At 41.9% G+C, this 21857-nt stretch overlaps 1 protein-coding gene across 4 annotated transcripts in view; it reads left to right on the top strand.

The window, feature by feature from the left end:
- EIF2AK3 (eukaryotic translation initiation factor 2 alpha kinase 3) overlaps positions 1-21857 on the top strand; it is an 84135-nt gene that overhangs the window by 17687 nt on the left and 44591 nt on the right. For 3 of the 4 annotated variants that reach the window (XM_077477996.1, XM_077477997.1, XM_077477998.1), the window contains exons 2-5: positions 5713-5842; positions 17175-17369; positions 17475-17605; positions 19295-19529. In XM_077477996.1, the coding sequence (XP_077334122.1) occupies positions 5713-5842; positions 17175-17369; positions 17475-17605; positions 19295-19529 (691 nt within the window). Of the gene's footprint in view, positions 1-3738; positions 3847-5712; positions 5843-17174; positions 17370-17474; positions 17606-19294; positions 19530-21857 lie in introns of those variants that run through there. The other variant, XM_077477999.1, reaches the window with a different exon arrangement.

The following is a 21857-nucleotide window of genomic DNA, read 5'->3' as shown; positions in this document are numbered from 1 at the left end:
TTCTAACTGTGGGGGGGATGGGCTGCCAGGGACATGACAGAGATCACTGTTCCCTATCACTGGGAACAGTAGATCTCGGTCATGTCTCTTTTTAGAATGGGCATTCGCCTTGTTTACAAAGACAGTTCCCGTTCTGCCTCTGTTACAAGTGATCGCAGGTTGCCGTCGGACATAGTCTGCCCAACCCGAGGCCACACTCCTGCTCTGTACAGTGATTTGCGCAGGAGAGCCAACCTGCCATCATATGACGGCAGCTGGTCAGCAAGTTGTTAAAGTGACTGTAAAGTCTTGTGTTTTTGTTATTAAAAAAAAAAAAAAAAAAAAAATTATAATTATCTCTGTGCAGTGGTTTTGCACAGAGCAGCCCCGATCCACCTCTTCTCGGGTGCCTCTTCGGTGCTCCTGGCCCCTCCATTCTGTTAAGTGCCTCCACAGAAAACCGCTTGCCATGGGGACACCCGAGCCAAGCTGCAGCTCCGGGTCTCTATTCAGACAGTATCTTCTCCCTCCGCTGATATATTCTTCCTCTGGTTCTTCTTTCTCAGGTTCTTCTCCCTTTGCTGATGTCTGTCTTCTCCTGGGGCATGATGGGGAGGTGACGTCACAAGAGTGCAGTGTTTCTGGGTGACGTCACTGGATGGCCATGCCCCTTGGCTATATAAAAAATGGCACACACTGGAGCTAACATACCAGTGGGAGTTAGGGTCAGGAGAAGACATCAGGAGAGGGAGAAGAACCAGAGGAAGAATACTTCAGCTGAGGGAGAAGTACAATGTACCCCATACTCATTCATAGGGTGGGGGGGCCGTGATCTAGGGGGCCATCTTATTAAAGGGGGCCTTCCAGATTCCGATAAGCACCCTCACAACCACCAGCGATTCTGGGGGGCACCGCAACCACTTTTTTTTTTTTTTTTTTCTCTCGTGGGGGTCTTCAGCACAAGTCGCATGCCACAAGTCGGTTCAGTTAAGACTTGGATGTGACTTACGTTGAAATCAATGGTCTGAGATCATAAGTCCGAGCGTATGTCGCACCAGTGTGAACCGGGCTTGATTTTTAGTCAAGTGTAACATACCTTACAAAAGTAGTAACTAGCCAAAAAATTCAATCAAAAATCAAAAAAAAGTAAATTTCTAAAATGTGCGCCATATTTGCATACCTCCCATCATTTTGAGATGGGAATGAGGGACGCCTACTAGCAAATGTAGGCATAGGAAACGCCCCCGCCACACCCCCTTAAAGGAGAATTGACCACAAAAAAGTTAATTAAATCCATACAGGCTTTTTTTATCACTACAATTCCTTTAACCGCTTAAGCCCCAGAAGATTTTACCCCCTTCCTGACCAGAGCACTTCTTGCGATTCGGCACTGCGCCGCTTTAACTGACAATTGCGATGTTGCATCCAAACAAAATTGACAACCATTTCCCCCACACAAATAGAGCTTTCTTTTTGGTGCTATTTGATCACCTCTACGGTTTTTATTTTTTGTGCTATAAACAAAATAGAGCGACAATTTTGAAAAAAAAGCATAATTTTTAATTTTTGCTATAATTCATATCCCCCCAAATATATATAAAAATTCATTAGTTTAGGGCGATATGTATTGTTCTACATATACGGTAATATATATTTTTTATTAGTAATGGTGGTCTGTGATTTTTATTTTTTTTTTTTTTTTTATCGTGACTGTGACATTATGGCTGACACATCGGACATTTTTGACAACATTTTGGGACCAATGTAATTTATAAGTGGTTGCCGTGCCCCCCAGAATCTATACTAGACCCTTATTCGAACACGCAGCCCAGAAGGTCAGGAAGGGGGGGGGGCACAAGCAAGCCAATGGCAATGGTGGGCAAAAGGGCGTACAGGTACGCCCCCCATGTGAGGTGTAGCCCCTCCCCCCAGTTAGATCAGTGCTATAAAACACACTGATTACTGTGCGAATGACACTGGCAGGGAAGTGGTTAACCACTAGGAGGAGGTAAAGGGGTTAAGTGTGTCCTAGGGAATGATTCTAACTGGGGAGGGGCTAAACCTCACATGGGGGACGTACCTGTATGCCCTTTTTCCCACCATTGCCATTCTGACAACGTAAATCGGCGTACTCTGGTCGACAAACGGTTAAATTTGCCTTTTAAAATTTACAAATGCAGCAATTTAGAATATGGATGGAAGGTTGCCCTGGGAAACACTTTTTGAAAGATAAAAAGTGCATTTTATATACAACTATATAGATCAGACCAAAATGAGGGACAAATGAGTAGGAAAGCGGGACAGAGGGACGTTGCTCCAAATCAGGGACAGTTGGGAGCTATGTATTTGTAAGTAACACCAATGCAAGGTACCGATGTATGGATCTGGATAGTTCCATGAAGGCACCTGTGTAGGGATCGGGGCTTGTGACGGGATGAAGGTGCGATTGAGTTAGTCACATGATGAAGATAACTATGGGGCAGGGGTAGGTAACATGGGGCCCTCCAGCTTTTGTGGAACTACATTTCCCATGAGTCGTTGCAAGGCTGGTAGTTACAGTTACTCCCAGAGGCATGATGGGACTTGTAGTTCTGCAACAGCTGGAGGGCCCCAGGTTGCCTTCCCCCTGATGTGGGGTTTGTCACATGATGAAGGTACCTAGGTAATGAATTTGGGTGGTCACATGATGAAGGTACCTAGGTATGAATTTGGGTGGTCACATGATGAAGGTACCTAGGTATGAATTTGGATGGTCACATGATGAAGGTACCTAGGTATGAATTTGGATGGTCACATGATGAAGGTACCTAGGTAATGAATTTGGGTGGTCACATGATGAAGGTACCTAGGTATGAATTTGGATGGTCACATGACGAAGGTACCTAGGTATGAATTTGGATGGTCACATGATGAAGGTACCTAGGTATGAATTTGGGTGGTCACATGATGAAGGTACCTAGGTAATGAATTTGGGTGGTCACATGATGAAGGTACCTAGGTAATGAATTTGGGTGGTCACATGATGAAGGTACCTAGGTATGAATTTGGGTGGTCACATGACGAAGGTACCTAGGTATGAATTTGGATGGTCACATGATGAAGGTACCTAGGTATGAATTTGGATGGTCACATGACGAAGGTACCTAGGTATGAATTTGGATGGTCACATGACGAAGGTACCTAGGTATGAATTTGGATGGTCACATGATGAAGGTACCTAGGTATGAATTTGGGTGGTCACATGATGAAGGTACCTAGGTATGAATTTGGGTGGTCACATGATGCAGCTTATTTTGCAGCAATTGTGTGACAAGCTCACTGTACATTTTTAAGGCCTACAAATCCCATTTGATGTTCAGGGGATGTTAATATTGGTAAGGCTCTTGTTGGTTGGAGAGTCTTGTCAGATTATCTTTATCTCTTCTTTAATAGAACATTTCCATTTGACATTATGTGACACCCCTCATAGGTACCATTCAGGACCCCTTCAGTGCGCATGCACCATTTCTAGAGATTGTACATGGCTTCTATGCAGTACGTTTTTTGATCTGCTTCTCAGTGTTTGGTAGGAAATGTCTGTATCTTTTATTTCTGTAAACTCTAGACAGAATAAAGCTTAGTTCCATCATCCGAGGGTTAAACATCCCGTGATCCCATGCTTGGACTGTTCTCTTGTCCTGGGATAAATGTAATCTGTTTACATTGCAGCTTAGCAAACTCATACAACCAAACACTCGGCATTCGTTCTCATGTAGGCAAACATTTGTGTCGTCAGCCGTGAGATCCGTCCTGCTGTGTGCCAGTTAGTGGAACATAATTGTCGGGGATGATCCAGAAACTCAACATTGGCTGTCTGCACGTGTCTCGGTAAGCGCTAGATTCTTACTTTATGTCTCCGGGGGAAATATCTATTGATGGCGGATCATTAGGGTTTTAAGGAGGATATGTACATCACTTCCAGTTACACTTTGCAAAGCATTCATATTGAGGCAAGTCTGCTTTTAAGGAAATGTGTAATCCTAATTTATTAGTTTTTAGTTTTGTAGATAAAATCTATTAAAACTGCCTTAACAGGTACATTTATGAATAAAACAATTATTTTAGTATCTAGGTGCTTGTGTTGTGTATTGAAGAGATCTCCTTGATGTTATTGATCTTCTGTGTATGGTTGTTTTTTATTTTTTATTTTAAACTTTTTATTTTTTTTTTCTTAAAAACTTGTACTTGGGGATCAGGCATCTTTTTGCAGATTTTCATATGATGGCCCTGCCTCCTTCTTCATCATCATTGTACTACACAACGGTTGTGCTTTTATTACTCTTTCCCACATTGCACATTTGTGGATCTGCCGACTCCGTGGAAATGGTGCACCGCGTACAGAATGGATTTGTTATTTTAACTATTAAAAGCAGGGAGGCTGTGATTGCACTGAGATGGAAAGCTCCTTTAGTGGCTTATCTGCAAATCTCCATGTTTAATGCAATAAAAAATAAAATAAAAGGAAGGGAACATTTGTGAAATGACTGTCCTATCAAAAATTGCTTAAATGTCTAATTCCAAGATCTAGTAATAAAAAAAATAAAATAAAAAAAAAAAGCATCCAGGGTGGATTTGATTTACATCACTAGTATAAAGCTTGGATAAAATTATAATTTTTAAAGAGCAACTGTCATCTCTGTCCCTCAGTGGCTCCTCCTCTGACCCGCTGTTAACTCACCGATGGTCCCATTCACTTTAATGGAATGGCTGGTGATGTGGCAGTGACACCATAAGGTGAGGCACGTGGCGGCAGCAGGTGAGTGGATGCCCGCTAACGGCCATTATGCCATTATGAATCTGAAATGACAGGTGCTCTTTAAATCTAAGGACATATTCTTGCTGGTAGTTAGAATCTTTAATATTTGCAAACAAAAATGAAGGTTTCCTATTTAGAATAATAAGCTGTCAGGTTAGTAAAACATCGATATCAGAACTGATTCAATCATACAGTTTGTAGTGTACAATGGGATAAAGGAATATTCTTGAACTTTGTTTTACCTCATGGTTACTGTGAAATTCTGTGAATGCATCAATGCAGTGCATGTTATCTCAGCTTGCAGAGCTTGGATTAATTGAATGAGTTTAACAAAAATATAAATATTGCAGAATACATAGCCTCATGCTACATAACTAAACTAAGTTAATAATGTATCTTAAATAGAAAGCTATCTTTACATAGATTTTTACTCAAAAAGCATTTTATTAAAATAAATGTAATAAAAATCAGATTTAAATAAAAAAACAAAAAAACTTTTTTTTTTTTTTTTTTTTTTTTTTAAAGATCATTGTTTTTTATCCACCCTGGAAGTGTCTGAAGTTTGCCAAATACGACTGAATAGCTCCATGAAATGGCACTTTCAGAGCTGCTTTGCAGTACTTGTATCACAGCGGATTGGCGGGGGGGGGGGGTGTTCCTAGCAGGTTGACACTGTCTGTCATGGGAGGGTATAACTGCATTTGCTGCACACATTACCATGTTAAATGCATCTGACCCAGACTCCCAGTGTTAAAATGTATTCAGCACATAATTGCAGTAGTGTGCAATTGGTTGAATAGCAATCAATGAAATCGAATAAGCAATTTTTCTAATATACATTTTATATTTTATTTTTTCTATGTTTGGCACACTTAAGAAATTCTGAGTTGTTCACATGTATTATGAAAGTGACATGAGTTTTCTCCCCCTCCCCCCAGGTCTTTGGTCATAATTAGTACATTGGATGGAAGGATTTCAGCCCTGGATCCTGAGAACCATGGGAGAAAGCAATGGGACTTGGATGTGGGCTCAGGATCTCTTGTGTCATCCAGCCTTAGCAAACCAGAGGTATGTTTGATCTCCTTCATTACTTTGAATATATTTAGGCAGAGAAATGGAGAAAGATGTAATCAACGGGAAGCTTTTTGTGTACTATTGTTCCAAATGCATAATTTATATGTGACCTAAATATTGTGCTGTGATCAAGATTTTCACGTTTTGTAAGAAATTGCTCTTAAAAGTTCCTCTTATACCATAAATTTTACTGCGTGACGTGTTCATTGTATTCTATTCAATTTCTCTCCAATAAAAATATTTAATATAAAATGCTTAAAGAGCAATTTCTGGTTCGAACACATCTGGGGTTTTTGTCTGCATTCTCTATTGGCATGTCAAGGAATTTGCACTATGTTGCCACAGAGTGGGCTGCATTATTAATCTCTTTTTATAACGTAGCCCGTTTGAAACCGGTGCCCAAAAATAATACCAAAGCCCCTGAGCTCACATAGAGAGAGCATGCAAACATCATGTGGATAGTGGCTGGGATTCACTCCGGGAGAATACAGGGGGCATTACTACAGTGGCTGTGACTACTGAGATGTGCTTCAGTTTGTTCCTGTTGTGTTAAAGTTGCTCTTCTTTTATAAGGCCTTTCCTTGTAAGTGTTTTTAGCAGGTGTTAGAGATAAGGAAGTGTATATGTCCTTATGTTATCAAATATAGGATAAATGAGAATCATATAGTCTGCTACATAACTTTTCTTTTTTCCTATTTACTTTAATTAATATACTTTTAGTCTCGATACATTTTATCTTAATGTCCTAAAATACCCACGTGCGTTCACAGCTTGAACCCAATTGGGGTGAACATGTTGTTGGGAATTCAGAGATGTTTATTTAAAGTTACATTTAACATTCTTCTTTGTATATTACTTGTCAAATAATATATCTATATTTGCTCAAATGTGATTATATCTAAGAAGTTCTGATTATATTGTTCTGTATCATATCCCATGCTTGTAGTTTATTCTCATTTCATTTTCTAGACATTATTTGTCTTTTCCTGTATAAAACTCAATAAAAAGATTGAACAAGGAAATGCATATGACTTCCAGGCAAGAGTCTGACCAGCTGTCCAACACTTTTTCTCTTTGGGGTAGCGGGACAAACAAAATTAATATCTGCAACATGAGAGCCAGAACATGCTACAAGGGATGGTGCACCCCTAGGGCTTGGGGGGGGGGGGGGGTGTGTACAGGGTGAAAAGCCATTTGTTTATGCATCCGGAGAAGCTCGGAGCTGCGTGCCTGCAGCCTGTGTTAGATTGCTTTTTATTGAAAAAAGTGGTAAAAAGAAAACCGGTATCCAGAGAGCGATACATGGCAAAAAAGAAAGACATTCCATAGATTAGAGGTTGTAAATGCAAAAAACCCCCAAAAAAAACTAAGCCAGAAGCAATGCATACTAGTTCATTATGAAATACTTACCTTGGAACAAAACCTTCCAGAGGTGCCTGCAACGCCCCAGAGACGGCTGACATCTTTCCCGGAGTTACTTCCGGGTTCATGGCTCCGGCGCTGTGAGTGGCTGGAGCCGCGATGACGTCACTCCCGCACATGCGTGCAGGAGCCGCCATTCATGGCTCGGTGCTCAAAAGGAACGTCACTGGCTGCATGTAATGTAAATAACTCCTAAATGGCACACGTTTAGGAGATCTTTTCACTACCTATAGGTAAGCCTTATTATAGAGTTACCTATAAGTAAATGTCTTTCTCTTTAAAGAGGAAGTAAACCCTGATGAGTTTACTTCCTCTTTCATTCCCTGTAAAGGCAAAGCATAATGGACTACTATGCATCGCATAGTAGTCCATTATGTGTCACTTACCTGACACAGGAGCCAGCGAAGTCGCCGCTGTCCCCTGTAGTTCCGAGCGTCCATCTTCTTGGTGGGTCTCGCTGCTCCGGCGCTGTGATTCGCCGGAGCAGCGATGACGTCACTCCCACGCATGCGCACGGGAGCCGAGACTCGCGGCATTGCCGTCATCGACGATGCCCCGCTCAGTGCGCCTGCGTGCCGCTGTCTACTGCACATGCGCCGTAGATAGCGCTGCCTGTCTTTGGGCAAATATCTCCTAAACCGTATGGGTTTGGGAGATATTTCTTGGACCTACAGGTAAGCCTTAATCTAGGCTTACCTGTAGGTCAAAGTGGTTTGTAAGGGTTTACAACCACTTTAAGGCAATAAACAACAAAAGATACGGCGCTTGTACTAATGCATAATGCAGCAGTAAATTCAAAGTATACTCTCATTCCACAAAGAAGCAAGAATTCAACATTCCAGCCATGGTTGCCAGATTTTCTCATATTTTCAGGGACAATTTCGAGCAACATATGTCAGTTTATACATAGGCAACATGTGGCTGTACATATTAGCAGTAAATCCTAGGCCAGTGATGGTGAACCTTGGCACCCCAGATGTTTTGGAACTACATTTCCCATAATGCTCTTGCACTCTGCAGTGTGGTTGAGCATCATGGGAAATGTAGTTCCAAAACATCTGGGGTGCCAAGGTTCACCATCACTGGCCTAGGCTGTCAGCACATCAGCCTCTGTTTTTTGGCACAGTGCTGAAAGCTTGAGAGCATCTGAGCATGTGCAGAGTGGACTGAGACAATGTATTATTGGATTTTAAACAGTATAGGCAATGTATTTGTAATTTTACATAGCTATACCAGCAAAAGGAGCCAGCATGAAGTGATCAGGTAGGATATTTCTGTGGAAAGTTCCTCTTTTAAGGTTGAACATTGCAATGGCAATGACCCGAGAAGAGGAGGATCAGGGCTGCTCTGTGCAAAATTATTACACAGAGCAGGTACAGTGGATATAAAAAGTCTACACACCCCTGTTAAAATGTCAGGTTTCTGTGATTTAAAAAAAAATGAGACAAAGATAAATAATTTCAGAACTTTAAACTCTATAAACTGTACACCTCAATTGAACAACAAACTGAAATCTTTTAGTGCGAGGGAATTAAAAAAAAAAAAAAAAAAAAACTAACAATATGGTTGCATAAATGTGTACACCCTTAAACTAATACTTTGTTGAAGAACCTTTTGATTTTATTACAGCACTCAGTCTTTTTGGGTATGAGTCTGTCAGCATGGCACATCTTGACTTGGCAATATTTGCCCACTCTTCTTTGCAAAAACACTCCAAATCTGTCAGATTGCGAGGGCATCTCCTGTGTACAGCCCTCTTCAGATCACTCCACAGATTTCCAATCTGATTCAGGTCTGGGCTCTGGCTGGTCCATTCCAAAACTTTAATCTTCTTGTGGGGAAGCCATTCCTTTGTGGATTTGGATGTATGCTTTGGGTCATTGTCCTGCTGAAAGATGAAGTTTCTCTTCATGTTCCGCTTTCTAGCAGAAGCCTGAACGTTTTTGTGCCAATATTGACTGGTATTTAGAACTGTTCATAACTCCCTCTACCTTTTGACTAAGGCCCCTGTTCTAGCTGAAGAAAAACAGCCCCAAAGAATACTGCCACCACCATGCTTCACGATGGGTATGATGTTCTTTTGGTGACGTGCAGTGTTGTTTTTGTGCCATACATATATCTTTTGAAATTTTGGCCAAAAAGTTCAACCTTGGTTTCATCAGACCATAACACATTTTCCCACATGCTTTTGTGAGACTTCAGTTGTGTTTTTGCAAAAATGTAGCCGGGCTAGGATGGTTTTTCTTCAGAAAAGGCTTCCGTCTTGCCACTCTACCCCATAGCCCAGACATATGAAGAATACGGGAGATTGTGGTCACATGTACCACACAGCCAGTACTTTCCAGATATTCCTGCAGCTCCTTTAATGTTGCTGGGTTGTTTTTTTTTTAATCAAAATTTTTCTCGGTTTAGGCTGATATGTATTCTTCTACATATTTTTAGTAAAAAAAAAAATCTAATTGGTTAGCACAAAAATTACAGCATCTACAAAATAGGGGATAGTTTCATAGCATTATTATTTATTATTATTATTTTTATTTATTTTTTACTAGTAATGGCGGCAACCTGTGTTATTTTTTTTATTTATTTTTTTAATATATTGGGACTGCGACGTTATGGCGGACATTTTTTGACACATTTTTGGGAGCGTTGGCATTTATACAGCGATCATTGCTTTAAAAATGCATTCATTACTGTATAAATGTCACTGGCAGGGAAGGGGGTTAACACTAGGGGGCAATCAAGGGGTTAACTGTGTTGCCCCGTGTGTGTTTCTAACTGTAGGGGGAGGGGACTGACCTAGAGAAAATGACAGCTGGTGGTTCCTAGCTAATAGGAACTCAATATCTGCATCTCCTCACAGAACATAACAGGGATTTGTGTGTTTATATTTATATTTATATATATATATATATATATATATATATATATATATATATATATATATATATATATATATATATATATATATATATATATATACACACACACAAACGTGTCCCTTTTCTGCTTCTTGTGCCAGCGATCGTTAATGGCTGGCGGTCATCACAACCGTTGTCCACGAGTATCAGCACCCCAGCTGTGCAGCGGGCGCGCGTGACTGCTATCCTTATCCGGCGAGCCGACGTATATGACGGCTCGTGGGATCGTGTCGGCCTGCTGCAGTAAAATGACGGCGGCTGGTCGGCAAGTGGTTAAGCGATAGGTTTCCTTTAGGCCCCTTTAACACTGGGGCCAGGGCCACGTTAGCACTAAAGCACCGCTCATTTTAGCGGCGCTTTTGCGCCGCTAGTGGGGCGCCCAAAAAAGGGGTTAAAAACCTCCTGTGTTGCAGTGCTTTGGAAGCGCTGCTCATTCGTTGCAATATATGTATACTCCACTCCTGAAATGCCCCGAAGATGGGGCTTGCAGGACTTTTTCTAACGTCCTGCCAGTGCACCGCCCCAGTGTGAAAGCCCTGATTGCAATGAATGGGAGGCAGCTTTCAGGCCCTATTTCTAGCACTAAAACAGAAAACTGCCTCAGTGTGAAAGGGGTCTTAAGACAACTGGCTGGTTTAATGAAAGAAAATTCGTTCATATTTGTAATTCTAGCTCATGGAGACCAGATAGACTGGATTCATTGTTCTATGAAATGAAGAACAAAAACTGATTGGCTGCTATTGGCAACATCTGCAGGGATGTGCTTGTGTGTCAATAGTAATTCAGATCTTTTTTTGGTGACCTAAAATAAAACATTCTGCTAAAAAAACAAAAACAAAACATTGGTTTCCTAAAATGTGTCTCCTGTCTGCTGTCGCTGTATAGAAGGTGCATATTGTAGCTGTTTGTGATAAATAAAACAATTCTGTTGACTGACATTTCATAGAACATCCAATAGAGTGACATTCCGTAGACCAATCATTTCCTTGGTCTGATCGGTGTTGAGATAGTCACCTGATTGATGGTCAGTTAAGGATTTATCTTTATCTGCTCAAGATAAATTGTCCTTCTATTGAAGGGAATTCACATCATCACTTAATCCTTATCTGTCAGGCAGCTTAATTATGTCTGTGCCGGAGTGTGACCGTGTGTGTGTGTGTGTGTGTGCGTGTGCGCGCTGCGGTCTCGGATCCGTTAATACGCAGCGTTCTGCTGTCAGATGTGGTGACTCACTGGATTAGGAGATGAGGTAATGCCTCATACAGAGGGATGATATCATCATTCACCTGCAGGGTCTCCACACTCTCTGCAAGGGCCCCGCCACCTTCCTCTGTCTCTAGGGCCCATACACAGCAGTGTGGTGCCACAGCCATGTGATTCATAAATATTCAAACATTCCCTGACTGTGTGAACCGGCAGCTGAGTACATCTCTCTGTTCCAATCTCTCAGTACATTAAACACATCCTAGGATTTATCTTATGCATTTTTTATATGGCATATCGAGGAATGTGTGCACTTTGTTGCCCAGGAATGAAAACACAGCCTCCAAACCTTGTGACCATAGTTATTTCATATTATTTATACTACACTGCACTTATTTAAATTGCAAATGATCTTTTATCATGCACCAATACATAATATTGCGTCATTATTTTACAATAACTTATATATTCTAAACAGAAATAAACAAAAATAAATCCAAGTGAAATAATGTCCATGCTTTTTTTTTTCAAAGTGCTTGCAATATCTTCCTATTTCATCAATAAAGTACCATGCTCTTAAAGTGGTAATAAACTGAATCCTCCATCAATCGGGTAGTAAACTATTACACCACTTTTATACCTACAGGTAAGGCTTACCTGTAGGTACTGTGAATATATCCTTGCACAGTTTAGGAGATATTCAGAGTGCATGGAGCCGGTAGCGTCACTGGCGCATGCGTTCTGAAGGTCCGGCATGCATTTAACAGCTTCTCCCACACGCACACTTTGCTGGAGGTGGCGAACCCAGAAGGAAGACCGGGGGAAGATGGAAGCCCTGTCAGAGGTGACAGCGGGGCTTTGTTTTAGACTATGTTTCTCTTAATGTGCTAGTATGCGATACGGTGCCTCTTTTTTTTTTTTTTCACCAACTGTGGTTTACTACTGCATTAAAGTGCCATCCGTGCATTATATCTTAAATGTGTCACCCTAACCAACATTACAGAGCCCCAGGACCCCTCAATTAGAGTGGGTCAGGCGGGCCCCTCCTGAAGACGTCTTCACGACAAAACGTACGTCAAGGTGGAGCATCAGGAAGTGATGTCAAGCCACACAAAATACTCAGAAGTGGTGGGAATACTGCATTGATTGGGTGCACATCTTGTTTGCATTTGATAGTGAATCAGGGAGTACAACACACAAATAAAAAATAAACTATAATGTTAGAATGCAAGAATATTTACACTACTAGGGGGTAGGCAACCTGTGCCCTCCAGCTGTTGTAGAACTAAAAATCCCATCATGCCTCTCGGAGTAATTGTAACTGCCACCCTTGCCAAATCTCATGGGAAATGTAGTTCCACAACAGCTGGAGGGCCCAGGTTGCCTACCCCTGCACCTATACCATGTAAGTGAATAAGCTTGTAGCTTTATTGTGGTGTATTTTTATTTAAATAGTAAGGTTTTATGCTATTGGAGCACCCCTTCTCTCCTTCTTCTTTTTTTTTTTTTTTTTTTTTTTTCCCTGGTTGTTTGAGGAATTGGAAAGTGGATATCTGTTCTAATTCCTTGAGAAGTAACCCCCAGAAGGGAAAAAGCGAAGTGTGACCCACTCTAATTGAAGGGTCCCGGGGCTCTGGTGAGTTCTCCGTAATGTTGATTATGGTGACACATTGAAGATATAATTCACTGGATGTGAAGACTCATCTTCAGTGTTCTGGCTGAGGGAAGAAGGTTCTCTTCCAAGATTTTACAATACATGGTCCCTCAAGGTGGGTAATGGATGGGTCTTTCAGCATGACAATGACTCAAAACGTATTACATTAAGGTCATGGAGTGACCTAGTCAGTCTCTACACCTTAATCCTATAGAAACATTATGGAGGGAGCTGAAACTGCGAGTTTCCAAGCAACAGCCAAGAAACCTTAGAGATTTAGAGTAGATCTGCAAAGAAGAGTGGACCCAAATCCCTCCTGAGATGTGTGCAAGCCTGCTCAGGAACTACAAGAATCTTCTGACATCTGTGCCTGCCAACAAAGGATTTTTTCCACCAAGTATTAAGTCATGTTTTGCTTGGGGATCAAATACTTATTTTACTCACCGAACTGCAACTCAATTTATAATTGTATCCTGTGTTTTTTTTTTTTCTGGATTTTTCATTTAAAATACACTTATAATAAAAATGATGGATCCTTCATTTCTTTGTAATTGGGCAAACCTACAAAATCTGCAGGAAATCAAATAATAATCTTCTCCACTGTAACTCTGGGATATGAGCTAATGGACAAGATGATAAAAGTTCAGTTAGTTGGAGGTGGGCTAGACTTCCCTGGAGAGATGCATTTTCATCACCTAAAGGCAGCCAGAGTAGGAGATAGCTGGGCAGATTGAGGTAGAGGGTTCCAGAGGAAGGGAGAGGCCCTTTAAAAAGTCCTGGAGATGAGCATAGGGAAAGGAGACCAAGGATCTAGAGAAGCAGACGGTCCAATTTAACAGGAGCCAGTTATCCTACCAGCTTGTCTTTGGAGTGTAGAACGAAACCAGAGTACCCAAAGGAAATCCATGCAAGCACAGGGAGAACATGCAAACTAGACATGTGCATTCGGTTTCGTCTGAATTTCAGGTACAGAATCTGAAAAATGAAAGATCTGACATAAATAAATGCTTTATTTTCATTTTCGTCTTGACACAGTTCGATATAGATGGGAGATTCGACTTGACTCTGACAATAACAATCTGTGTCTATTGAACTTGTATCGTAACCGTCCATTCACACAGGGGAAACGCGACTTCCAGCGAGACTTTGGGAGGCAACTTGGACACGACTTGAGTGTGAATCACAGCATGACTTACAACACGACTTTAATAAAAAAAAAAAAAAAAACGGCATGGGTCCCCCTCAAAATCCCATACCAGGCCCTTCAGGTCTGGCATGGTTATTAATGGGAACCCCGCGCCAAAAAAAAAAAAAAAAGTGTGGGCCCCCTCAAAATCCATACCAGACCCTTATCCGAGCACGCAACCTGGCAGGCCTCAGAAAAAGAGGGGGGGGGGGGGTCAGAGAGCACCCCCCCTCCTGAACTGTACCAGGCCACATGCCCCCAACATTGGGAGGATGCTTTGGGGTCCCCCCCAAAGCACCTTGTCCCCATGTTGATGAGGACAAGGGCCTCATCCCCACACCCCTGGCCGGTGGTTGTGGGGGTCTGCAGGCGGGGGGCTTATCGGAATCTGGAAGCCCCCTTTAACAAAGGGACCCCCAGATCCCGGCCTCCCCCCTGTGTTAAATGGTAAGGGGGTACAAAAGTAACCCTACCATTTCACCAAAAAAGTGACAAATGTTAAAAATTACAGGAGACGTTTTTTAACAAGTCCTTTATTAAAGTCTTCTTTCATCTTCTCTCTTCTGGTCTTCTTCCTTCTTCTTTTCTTCATCCTTCTGTTTCTTCCTCTGTCTTCTGCTTCCTCCGATCCTCTTCTTGCTTCGGTGTTCTTGCCCATCATCTTCCTCCACGGCGTCTCTTCTTCATTCTCGGGCCGCTCCTGCAATGGGAGGCTCCCACTGTGTGGCGCTTCTTTTCTTCTGACAGTTCTTATATAACGGAGGGTGGGGCCACCCGGTGACTCCGCCCCCTCTGATGCATGGAACCATTTCCTGCTCCGTCGAATCTTCTTTAAACATTCGACAGACACCATAAGCCTTCAATGACAGATTCGACCGTAATTCATTTGGATTTTAGGATGAATGCAATTTTTTAATGAAAAACTAAATAAATAAAAATGAGTAAGTAAATAAATTAATTTTTAGGACAAACGAAATTCCGAAAAAAAATTTCAGTCTGTACATGTCTATTGCAAACTGCATGCAATGAGTGTCCTGGCTGTGATTTGAGCAGAAGTGCTAACCACTAAGCCACTGTGCTGTGACCATAGATCATATTAAATTACCTTCTACAATACCGTGTTATTTGCAAGTGTCGCCTTTTACGGATGGGCACATCCCTGCAGTGGGGGTGAGCCCCGAAGGGCGCATTGGTACAGATGCTCCGAGTGCTGAAGCGTGAAGTGCAGTGGTGAGTTAAGTGGGGGAAGTGAGAGTAGGGGGCGGGTGGGGGTCCGCTTTGGTAGTGACACCTCAGTACTGTAAGGCAGAAGTGCTAACCACTAAGCCACTGTGCTGTGACCATAGACCAAATCATTACTAGCAAAAGTGTGATTGTTTATTGAACAGGTTGAATACACAGGGTGTGGTGGAAAGTGCTGAAGCACATGACAGTGATGAGTGATGGTACAGTGGTGATTGAAGTGAGATCAGAAAGGGAGGAGGGGGTGGGGGTCATCTTCGGTAGTAAAAGCACCACGGGGTTATTGTGAAGATGCAGTAGTGGGGTGGTTTCAGGCACGGTGGTATGAATGTAATCAATGGTGCTGGTCATTTAAACGTCAGTGCTGCCGTGCGTGTGTATTACCATCACATTCCTAATGCTTTTCTGCTGCTACCGTGCATGCACCAGGTATCAGCCCCATTTTGTGTTCTCCAAAAGACTCTACAATCTACCTTACCTCCAGAGTAAACCTGCCATTTAGTGATAGTGCCCATAAGCCACACATCCAATGGCCAGCAATATAGATCAGTATATTAAGGCCCCTTTACATTATGCCAATCGAATTCTGTGCACTACTGCATACAGATCAAAGTGGTTGTTAACCCACTATGCACAATTCACACCTTGCTCTGTTTATCAAATGTAAAGTGCTCCAGTGTCTGTGTTTAAAAAAAAAAAAAATGCTGCTGTATAACCGTTTACAGAGTGCCGTGCACGTAAACCCGCCACCTCTCGTCTCTCTTGGCCTGACAGCTGCAGCGTGCGGACTCTGTACACAAGTATATAGCTGCATTATAACCCATCTGTCAGGCAGCCGTCAGAACAAAAGCCCACACACAGGAGGAAAGATCAGCTGCTGGAAGTCTATTGTTCATCCTCCTGACCAGTTCTTTGCTCTCTGCCTTTCCCTTTTTTTGCTCCTCTTTTGCAGGTCAAGTCCTTTTTTTTTTTTTTTTTTTTTTTTTTTTTTTAAATACGCCATTTACACCCCTTTCACTCCAGGGCGTTTTGCAGGCGCTATAGCGTTAGAAATAGCGCCTGCAATCCGCCCTAAAGAAGCTGCACCATTGTGTGTAGTGTGAAAGCCCCGAGGGCTTTCACACTACAGCGGTGCGCTGGCAGGACGTCAGAAAAAAGTCCTGCCAGCAGCTTCTTTGGAGCGGTGAAGGAGCGGTGTGTTTACCGCTCCTCCACCGCTGCTCCCCATTGAAATCAATGGGGCAGCTCTGTAATGCCGCCGGCAAAACACCGCTATTGTGGCGTATTGCCGGCGGTTTTAACCCTTTCGCGGCCGCTAGTGGGGGGTAAAAGCGCCCCGGTAGCGGACGAAATGCGCCGCAAATCTGGCGGTAAAATGCCGCTAAAAAAATAGCAGCGTTTTACCACCGACGCAATGGGCGGTGTGGTGTGAAAGGGGTCTTAGTCATCAGAAAATACTGTTTTTTCCACAATAATGATCCTTTTTATGCATGAATGTTCATTTCCGTTCTTTAGTTCTCTATATGGACATTTACTAAACTGTTCTACTAAAAGTGAATAAAAGGAATTGTTTAAAATTCATTTAAAATTCATTGTCTCAGAATATTTAATGGTCTAGTGTTTAGAACTTTTTTTTTTTTTTTTTTTTTTCCTAAGTTCTATTTTTATTTTTTATTTTTTCCTTTCTCTTTGTCCTAGGTATTCGGTAACAAAATGATTATCCCCTCTCTGGATGGAGATCTCTTTCAGTGGGATCGCGATCGAGAGAGTATGGAAGCCGTTCCGTTCACAGTGGAGTCTCTTCTGGAGTCGTCCTATAAGTTTGGTGATGATGTTGTATTGGTTGGTGGAAAGTCCCTTACGACCTATGGGCTCAGTGCTAGCAGTGGCAAGGTGAATCTCAGCCTCTTCTTTCTCCTACGTTTGTCCTGGGACAATGAAGTTTGCATGTATGTTGGCATGTATTATTTACAAACCTGCTTTACAATGTTACTCCAGGTGAAATATGTCTGCTCCGCGATGGGCTGTCGTCGGTGGAATGAAGAAGAGGTAGAGCAGGATGATGTTCTTTTGCTGCATCGGAAGCAGAAAACCGTGCGCGCCGTGGGCCCTCGCAGTGGGAGTGAAAAGTAAGTGTAACAGGCATAAGCTGGGCTTCAGTCCTTATTTCAGCTAGCTTTAGCTATACTGTGTATATACCGGTATGCTGATTCAGCATTCATGGAATGAGCTTGGTGTATGGTTGAGGATAATATATTTTTAGTGTAAAGAACACCCAACCAATAGGAAGACAACTTTCTGCCTAATTGCATTAACCACTTTCGCCTCGCGCCATTGCCTAAAGACAGCTACAGTGCAGGCTTCCAGTGTCAGGAGGGTGTCAGTATATGTCCTTCCATGATCGGATTCTGCTGATCACAGAACAGGGTAAAGGGCCAGTCACAGCAGCCCTTTACCACATGACAGCTGATCACAGAAGTAAACAAGCCGGTTATTGTTGTGTTTTTTTTTTTTTTTTTTTCTCTCATCCGAGAAGGAGAGAAAATTACTTGTTTGCAAAATTTTATAACTATAAAAAAAATTTTCTTTTTTTTTTTTTTGTTTAGTGAAAAATAAAAACCCCAGTGGTGATTAAATAACGCCAAATAAAAGCTCTATTTGTTTCACACAAATGATAAAAATTTTATTTGGGTACAGCATAACATGACGGCGCAATTGTCATTCAAAGTGTGATGGCAATGAAAATTGGCCTGGCCAGGGAGGGGGTATAAGCGCCCACTAAGCAAGTGGTTAAAGTGGAACTAGACTTCATCTGAGCACCATATACCAAAAATGCTATTTAATTCATTTTTAATTTTCAAAGCAAACCCCCTCCCCATCCATCCATGGCTTCATGCTTTTAATTTGTGGTGAAATCTCTTTAAAAAAAAACACCCCCTTAGCATTTCTGGCTGTGGCCAGCTTCAGTAAGGGCAGATAATTCATACATTTACTTCCTGGAATCTATTTGCCTTTAGCCGAGGCATGCAGGCAGTAGGATGTACTTGGCTGAGAAAGCCCATCCTGAAGACTCTTGGGATGTATAAAGTTAAAACGACATGGGCTTGGACTCGATCTGTTGGGATGGCCAGTATGCCCCCATAGGTCACCTGACTTGCCCATCCCACATCAGGATAACCTGCCTGCTCTGAGAGGCCAGGAACGAGTGTAGGATGGGCAGTTGGGAAATAAAAAAACTGCTTATGAAAGGCACTGGTTTATGTTTGCAGTTTTGGAAGCACATCTGCTGTCTACAGGGGCCGGGTTTATCCAGGATCAGTGTGTTGAGGATTTGAGGTCATTCGCGGCATAAAAGAATGAGTCATCATTGTCACTTTGACTTTTGTTCAGCAGATGTGATGCAGCTTATCCCTGTGTCCAGCAATCCCAGGATTACAGAAAAACTTAAATATCTTACAACATTTTGTGTGCCCCCTATAAAGGACCAGTAATGTAAATAATATATTTTATTTGTCTTAAAGGCTCAGTCCACTTCAAGCTGATGTCTAATATTTCAGTAGGCGTTTGGCAGCATTTCATATGACAAGCTAGCTAATTCTGTTTATCTGTTCCCTTCATCCACCTGTAGCAATTTCTATGAAAGTCTTGTTCTTTTTAGATTTTTATATCGATAATTGTATGTTGCTTTCTGGAAAATAAAACGAGAAGTGTGAGAGTTTATGGAAGGTAGATGCAGAGTCATACGATTCAGTTCATGTAAGCATGCTCTTGTTTTGTGATTTCATATTTTACTGTTTTACATTTTTGTACCACCCTAGGTGGAATTTTAGCGTTGGGCATTTTGAGCTGCGCTACATCCCTGACATCGACCCAGGAGTGGGGTTCATTGGAGGCCAGCTAGAAGCCAGCGGGGGCACAGACGAGTCCAAAATCATTTCTGACGTTGATGAGCAGGAAACTGGGACAAAGGAAGTCGTCATTAAAGTTTCTGTGGCTGATTGGAAGGTCATGGCCTTTAACAGGAAGTTGGGAAACCTAGAGTGGGAGCACCAGGTACAACCAATTCTTGTGTATAGCATATACTGTACACCAGCTGTGTATATACTGAATGCATACAGAGTATTTGTGATTCATTTTTATTTTATTTATTACAGGTACTTAATATAGCGGTGCCAATGTACACAGCGCTTTACATATATATTATACATTTACATCAATCCCTGCCCTTATGGAGTTTACAATCTAAGGTCCCTAACTCACATTCATACACATACTAATACCATTTTAGAAAGGAGACAATTACCCTACCAACATGTCTTTGGTGTGTGGGAGGAAGCTGTAGTATCCGGAGGAAACTCGCACAGGCACAGAGAGAACATGCAAACTCCAGGCAGGTAGTGTAAAGGTCGGAAATCAAACCGATGACCCTATTGCTGCTAGACAGAAGTGGTGACCACCGAGCCACTGTGCTGCCCTAACATTAGTGTTTGGGACCCAAGTTAAAAAAAATAAATAAATCGTAAACTAAAAATTTTGCAGCTTACCAGTCCTTCGTAGCTGTAGTGGCTGCATAATATTATATAGGGAAATATACATAAAATAATATATATATTTTTTTATTATTATGTGATATCTCTCTTTCTCTCAGTCTATATCGATATAGATATATAATGTATATGTGTAGCACTAACCCCCGAAGGAGCTGCTGGTTATTTTTGGGCTTACCGTTACCCTCCGTTCTCCTTGTGGCACGTCTAGGGGGTGTCCCGTGGGTAGATAGCCCAGTAACTTGAGACTGACAATAGATCCACTTGAACGGATTTTATTTGCAAACTTAAACCATTGAACAGTCTTTTAACTTGGGATCAGAGGGTTGGAAAGGAAGTTCAGGTTCTCTCAATGTCAAAGTCCAAAAGCGTTAAATAACTTGCTTACTTTGACTGCATCCAGAGAATAGCCTTTCACAGCTGGATGAACACTTAGGTTGGACAGTCCCTCTCTCACAAGGCCTAGCAGCCAACAGGGTGCTTACTCAGGAACAAAGTGTTTGTCACAGATGTTGTTGCAGAACACGTAGGAAACTAAGCTGTAGAACACTTGTAGGATACCTGGATCTTTCAGTCCACTTGGCGATATCCACAAGACCGGATTCTTTTGGTAACTTCAGCCCTTCCAGGCTCTTGTTAAGAAAACCAATCCGTACGTGGTGCTCTTCTAAAGAGTCCTCCCCTGGAATGCTTGAAGTACAATGGGTCTCACCCGAACCGGAGACGGCACCCAACCACCTCAGAATCCTCCTTTTAGTTTCCTTGCCTTGGGTTAGCCAGCCCTGAGGCATTACAGTCAGGTGGATCCGCATTCCCGGGAGCTGGTCAGGAGGACCAGGACCATGCAATCAGCACATCATACTGGACCGGAACCCCGAACCATGTCCGCATCTTAAATACCCTCTCCCACAGGGCACAGCGAGTGGGCCACTGACCTGGCTCCGAAAGAGAGTAACTTAAGCGCCTGACCATGCCTGCCACCAGAGACAGTGCCCCCTGCGGCCAGGCTGAACATTTCACAGTCCAGTCAGACTGATAAAGAAGTCTAATTTAAGCAAATGGAAACAAACTGTAGTTTGGGTGAAGTTTAACTTGGAAAAACGGAGCCCGTCTCTAGCTATATATATATATATATATATATATATATATATATATATATATATATATATATATATATATATATATATATATATATATATATATATATATATATATATATATATATATATATATATATATATATATATATGTATGTATGTATGTATGTATGTGTCCTTCCAAGCTGTTTCACACAAAATACCACACTTTTTCCCAGGTAGTTTGGGCTATTAGCTCATCAGCTCATTAAAAATCACACAATGATGTGCTTTGCTTCACTTCCCCTGTCATGTAGAACAGTCTAATAAATTCACTAATTAGCAAATCTTTATTCCAGCATCTGCTTAGTTGCAGTAACAACAATACATTATGGGGGAACACTCACTACTACTAGGTGTCTTTAGATGTGGCTGCATTCATTCGTTTCTTTTTTTCAGGTTATTTTTTTCATGTATCTTCACCTGGTGATCCTGCCAGTAACACACTTCTTTGTCCTAACGTAAAGTGACAGTGCTAACTTTCTGTACTTTATCTGTGGGGGAGCAACATTGTCTCTCTAGAACATGAAGTATTAGAACCACAGAACACCTCCTCTTCTCATTCCATGACCTGACATGAAGGTGTCCTGTAGTTCAGAGTAGAACTGCGCAGTGCATAATCATACTGCTTGAGATAAAATTGCAGAGTGCTTAGGAAAGCACTGGATTTTTTGTAGGATTAACATACATTATTTGAG

Source organism: Lithobates pipiens, unplaced genomic scaffold (genome assembly GCF_037356315.1).
Source record: "Lithobates pipiens isolate NorthernLeopardFrog02 unplaced genomic scaffold, aLitPip1_a1.2 Scaffold_13, whole genome shotgun sequence".
NCBI classification, from domain to species: domain Eukaryota; kingdom Metazoa; phylum Chordata; class Amphibia; order Anura; family Ranidae; genus Lithobates; species Lithobates pipiens.
Note: the sequence above shows the minus strand (reverse complement) of the source record. Positions and strands in the feature narration are given on the sequence as shown.